The sequence below is a fragment of the Salvelinus alpinus genome, chromosome 30, assembly GCF_045679555.1.
Source record: "Salvelinus alpinus chromosome 30, SLU_Salpinus.1, whole genome shotgun sequence".
In the NCBI taxonomy this organism is placed as follows: Eukaryota; Metazoa; Chordata; class Actinopteri; order Salmoniformes; family Salmonidae; genus Salvelinus; species Salvelinus alpinus.
Genome location: NC_092115.1, coordinates 28156772 through 28162867, shown reverse-complemented (window position 1 = coordinate 28162867; position 6096 = coordinate 28156772). Strand labels below are relative to the sequence as shown.

General features: G+C 41.8%; 1 protein-coding gene across 7 annotated transcripts; it reads left to right on the top strand.

Moving 5' to 3' along the window:
- The first annotated feature begins 1210 nt into the window (after nt 1–1210).
- Nucleotides 1211–4942, top strand: LOC139560140 (putative nuclease HARBI1). Of its 7 annotated transcripts, XM_071376685.1 has the most exons (11): nt 1211–1958; nt 2046–2222; nt 2313–2374; nt 2457–2543; nt 2631–2672; nt 2741–2914; nt 2994–3029; nt 3128–3682; nt 3752–3867; nt 3964–4075; nt 4170–4942. In XM_071376685.1, the coding sequence occupies exons 1-7, from the start codon at nt 1895–1897 to the stop codon at nt 3027–3029; spliced, it is 642 nt and encodes a 213-aa protein (XP_071232786.1). In that variant the 5' UTR covers nt 1211–1894; the 3' UTR covers nt 3128–3682; nt 3752–3867; nt 3964–4075; nt 4170–4942. The 7 variants fall into 7 exon arrangements, with proteins under 7 accessions (XP_071232786.1, XP_071232782.1, XP_071232783.1 ...); XM_071376681.1 differs by having other exon boundaries at nt 2741–3682; XM_071376682.1 differs by lacking the exon at nt 3752–3867 and having other exon boundaries at nt 2741–3682.
- The last annotated feature ends 1154 nt before the right edge of the window (nt 4943–6096 follow it).

The following is a 6096-nucleotide window of genomic DNA, read 5'->3' as shown; positions in this document are numbered from 1 at the left end:
ATTGCCTAATAATTTTTAAGGAATGCTGGGCACATGATATCCTCACGTAACTATTGGCACATTCACGTGCTAGTCGGCACTAGGAAACTCAGACATTTTCGACTTGCTAACTGGCTGTAAATATACACGTGCCGCGTGCAACCAGTTAGCAAGTCGAAAACTTTAATTTGACAAGAACTGTATCCCTTCTAACCATGACCCACTTACACAGACAAGAACCTTGAAAAAAATTTTCAATGGTAAATGGCCTGATTTTTTAATGTATTTTTTTAACTTAACCTTTATTTAACTAGAGGTTAGTTAAGAACAAATTCTTATTTACAATGATGGCCTACCACGGCCAATGCTGGGCCAATTGTGCGCCGCCCTATGGGACTCCCAATCACGGCCGGATGTGACAAAGCCTGGATCGCATTTTCAACTCTAAGATAGTTTGTCACCCCCAAAAAACTGTTGTGTTAAATAGCAAGTGAACTATATTATTTATCCACCAGCTTTGGCTCCACTCCACATTTAATTCTAAATGCCTACTGCTTGCAAAATATATATTTTGAACTATTAAAATAATGTTTCTTTGTAGGACAAGGATTGTCCTGACTTTCAAGAACGTCTGAATGGCTTCGCCTTGCTTTTCTGGTTGTCTGGCAAGTTTTACCATCCAATTATTTCAGATTTACAGGATTGCAAGTTTAACCATGGCACGGACCGTGGCGATACATTGACACATGATAATTATTTAAATTAATTATGCGAGTAATGGTCGTATGAGCAAATATTGACATAATAATCATCATATTGAAGTAAACTTGGGAGTCCCGTGATGATATGGTGTGATCCTCCACTATGACCAGGGGAAGCATTCAGTTTATTAGGCTACAGATTAAATAAATGATGATGAACAAAAATATTCACGCTATTGTCCATAATTATGTCCTCAGGTAGCCTACCAGCACATGTAGGCTATCTGTGAGCAGTTGGCTAGAGCACGTGCCAAGGCCAGAGTAGACACCTTTGCTATTTAACACAAGTTTTTGGGGAGTGACAAACTATCGTTAGAGTTGAAAATGCGATGGACACACATTGCACTTTAGATTTTTATTCGGGTACACAAAAATTTAAGCGAACAATTACATTTTGTGTACCACGTCACCCCGCACTGATTTGTATTGGCAACAAGTCCATTTGGTGGAACTACACTACTGGGGCCTGTTGCACAAAAGTAGAATTAAGACATCCGGGATAAATGACTCAGCTGAGCTCAATGAAGCCAAAACATGTGCGTCCAGGCTTAATTGGTTGCACAAAGACCAAGCCAGGATGAGCAGACACGGATTCATTAAGCCAGGTGAAACCAATCCTGGATAGGTGCGCGCTCACGGCTCACTCAAATAGACCCCGCCACAGATCACAGATTAACTGATTTACCATGGCAACTAGAGCCGCGTACTTTTCCCCGTCGGAAGCACAAATCCTCATGGAGGCATACGAGGAGGTAAAAGATATAATTAAGAAGAAAGGCAACACCGCCACAGTGATAAAGCAAAGAGAAAAAGCGTGGCAAAGTATTGCAGACCGCCTGAATGCGTAAGTAGTGCACAATTACACACTCACCGCTCCGCTGAAACATCACAATTACAATTCAAATATTTAATTCACATCTCCAAAAATGCAGTTGTACTGTAATTATGAAACGGTTAAATTTTTTATTGAAATGCACTGCAGATATGAGTGAAATTGTGTAAAGTAACTCCATCACACTGTATAAAGCTATGATAAATTTTTTGATATTTTTACTGAAAACAAGACAAAAATACCAAGTAATTTTTTGCAGTGTGACTCCATTAAATGTGTGTGTGTGTGTGTGTGTGTGTGTGTGTGTGTGTGTAGATTAAACATGAACGGGCCAAAACGGACATGGCAGCAGGTCAAAATCAAATACAAGAACATTCTGCAGAATGGTATGGTCCCTGACTAATATTTAACAAAGCACAAGCATATATTGTACCCAGAAGGTGCCTGCTCACACATTGTCTGTACTGTTTTAGCAGTGAAAAAGAATACCCACAGACAAGGCACGGGTGGTGGGTCACCAAAGGCTGACCTTACCCCAGCAGAGGACATGGCCTTGGAGCTAAATAAAGGCAGGCCCGTCTTAGAGGGGATCCCTGGGGGGAAAGAGACGAGCATAGGTTCCTCCCAAGATGCCACCCGCTTCATTCAAGGTATGTCCTTCCATCTCTACATGGGATACAACCACATTCATATTGAATCAATTTGGACTGTCTGACTTTGGTTTACCTATTGCCTTGCAGTGTCTGGCAGCACTGTGTTCCTGTTAGAGCCACCAGCACAAGCACCAGACGATGCTGATCCAGTGAGTACTCCATCAAAGGCATACTGTAGGCCTGGCATGTCTTGTCTACTAGCTTCAATATGAATCCGATTAAATGTGATAGGGTGAAGGCCCCAGTGCAGCAGCAACAGCACATGATGGAGACGATGATGAGGAGGAGACCATCTCTCTGGATTCCAGAAGGCATGAGGTATCATGTTAAGACTGTGAAAGTACTATTTACTCTACAATGGTGAGGAGTCCTCATCAAAATCAAAAAATCTAATTTCTTTTACAGGACCCAGATGCTATACAGTGGGAAAACCAGCCTGGCAACATAGTGCGTATTAATAAAAGGACACCACATCCTGCCAAATTCCAGCTGCGCTAATTGTATTGTGTTCACAGAGCTCACAAGCTATCAGAAAGTTGTATGGCAACCACCTCCGGCGCCAAATAGAACTGGCAGACATAGACATTCAGTACAAGAAGAAAAAGATGGAAAATCTTGCACTGGAGTCCGAAATAAAAAAGAGGACAATTAGGAAACTGGACCTTGAAATAAAAAAACTTGAGAGGGAGGTGAGATATGCCTTCAATGTACACTGTATGCTAACTGTAACACAAATGTATTAATCATTATTTTTCTTTCCTCCCCCAGCTCCAAGAAGATGACACAGCTCAAAATAAAAATTAGGTATATTCTCGTAAAGTCAAGTGAGCCATGACATATGAGCTCTTATTGTGAGCACACAGGACGGTGGCATCTTTCTAAGGTTTTTTTTATTTTCCCAGCAATCAGTACAACCAAGTCATCGTTATAAGGCATCGCCCTCTTTTGCCCACCCCCCCAGCACCAGGTGTGGCCACTAGCCTATATGAAGGCCCAAAATTGTGTGTTCCTTTCTGCTCTGACAATGGGATGCCCATTCGTGCGAGATGTGGTGGATGAAGAAGCACTTGTGCTGAGGAGAGCCTTCAGGCGAGAAAGGGTCTTCAGGGACCGGTTGGACCCACTGGCCTTCCCTGATGACCATCTATATGAAAGATACAGGTTTTCTGCAGATGGCATCAGGTATCTATGCAGACTACTGGGTCCCAGGATTAAGCACCGCACTGCACGGAGCCATGCACTGAGTGTGGAGCAAATGGTTTGTGTGGCCTTGCGCTTTTTTGCTAGTGGAGCCTTCCTGTACTCAGTGGGGGATGCAGAACAGCTGAACAAGGCCACAATTTGCCGCACAATAAGGAGTGTGTGTCTGGCTATCAAAGCATTAGCAGATGTCTTCATCTCCTTCCCTGGCCACAGAAGACTCTGTGACATCAAAGAGGAGTTCTATAGGATTGCAGGTAAGAGGATCTACAAATTACAGGACAACTGTTAACACATAGTAGGATACTCATTACTTTGTGTGACAGGTTTCCCCAATGTCATTGGTGCAGTGGACTGCACACACATAAGGATAAAAGCCCCCTCAGGTGCCCATGAGGCCGATTTTGTGAATAGGAAATCCTTTCACAGCATTAATGTTCAGGTGAACATAACTTTTTGATATTGTCCATTGACGAACACTCTGCATTGCCAGTGATGTGCATTGATTGGTGTAATATTCCTCATCTTATGATTTCAGATGGTCTGCAATGCTGACTGTGTGATCAGCAATGTTGTGGCAAAATGGCCTGGCTCAGTCCATGACTCCAGAATCTTTCGGGCCTCTGAAATCTATCAGTGCCTATCACAAGGTAAGCCACACAACCCCTATTTATAACCATCATGGCTGTGTCAAGAATATCACTGTGTTTATGAGGTAGTAATGATGAGATTTTGTGTTGACAGGTGAATTCTCTGGTGTGTTGCTGGGAGACAGGGGGTATGGCTGCCAGCCTTTTCTCCTGACACCTTTCACAGACCGCCAGGAAGCACAGCAGGCCTACAACCATGCCCATGCCAGGACCAGGGCCAGAGTTGAAATGACCTTTGGCCTCCTGAAGGCACGCTTTCACTGCCTTCACAAATGAAGGGTCAGCCCTGTTAGGGCATGTGATATTACTGTGGCTTGTGCTGTCCTCCACAATGTGGCCTGCCTGAGGAAGGAGAGGGCCCCCAGAGTGCCACCAGCCATGGACTGGGACAATCCGGCAATCTTCCCTGATGACGACAGTGGTCGGCTGCTGAGGGACCAATATGTGTTGAATTATTTTAGTTAGTATGTGTGCTTTCAATTTTGGTTAAATATGTCCTGCGGTGGCAGAGGAATTTGGGTTTTTTTGGGTTCGTTTTTTGACGAATTTGGCCTCTTATGATGTTTGTGCGGTATACTGTGTGTAATACAAGGCTGCAGGGAGGCTACTGCATCCATTCATTTGTCTGTTCAGTTGATGTGTATGGATTTGTCCTGCATTTATTTTAGTGTGCAGACATGCAGGGTGTGTTATATACAGACCTTTGAATGTGTATGTATCATTTTGTATAATATGCTTGGATTCTGTGCTTTCCATCTTGTAGAGTCACTGTGACTTCAGTTTCGAAAGGAGCTGATGGTTTACCTGCTTTGTTTTGTCCTTATTCAATAAAGGAACATAATGTTACACATTGTGTTTTTATATTCATATGGAATGTGTATTTGTTTATATGACAGAGTACTAGGGCCACACTGAAGAAAAAGGATAAAGTCATAAATTTATGAGGCTGGTTCTTTCTGCAGAAAAGCTACATATTGTTTTTACAGTTTTGATACTTATGACAATGTGATACTTAATATTCTGGCACATCAGCATGTCTTTGTTTATGAAACCATACTGAAGTACAATTTCACGAAATGCCCCACATCTGTCATTTTAACAACTGTCCTCCTTTAAAACAACTGGTTACAATATTATGACTTGTGTTTTTTCCCCCTCTGTGGCCCTAATATTCTATCATTTTATATATAGCCTTATAGTCTATGGGAAACTGTAAATTATCTAATGATAGCAACATCATCTAAAAATCATTTTTTATCCAAAATCATTGAAATTAATGATCACAAACGTTTAAATAATAACAGTGGGTCTAGTTATATGTGATAACAATGTATAGTGAGCAGTGAAATAACTATTGGTTTCCATTTGTGGTGACTGCTGACTGACATTAGGGATGAGATTAAATAGATCCTGGAATTTAGCCTGGTCTGGAGCAGGCTAGCTCCACAGAATAAATCTCCATGGTAATTTATACCATAACATATCCTCCTGCCCCCTATCCATCTTTAGTGCAACCGGATTACGGATCAATTGAGCCAGGATCACCAAGATATCCTGGCTTAATCCCTTATCCTAGTTTTGTGCAACAGGCCCCTGGTGGGGAAATGCGCAGATTTTCTTTATGCAGATTTCAGAATATAAACATGACAATGTGTCGCCAATTGGATGGCAACCTAGCTAGCTACTGTATGTTTTTGTGAAAAGTTTTTTTATTTTGAGGGGGATGTGACGTCAATACGTGCAGCTGTTTTTGTTATCGACAATAGTTAAATTGCAACGCAAAGTAGCATGCAATTGTCGTATTTATTTTCTTTGCAAAGTTCTAAAAATCGACAAATAAATGGAAACATAGAGATAGCATAAATACAGATAGAGGGCTCTTTTCATTAAAGTAAGGGAAAGATTTTCAGGAGGTGCATGCTGTAAAATTAGGAGTCTTGTCTGTCGTAGGTACTATAGCTTATAGGGGGAAGTTGAGCGTAAGAGGACTTTTTCCTGAGGGAGGAGTTGCAGAAACATTC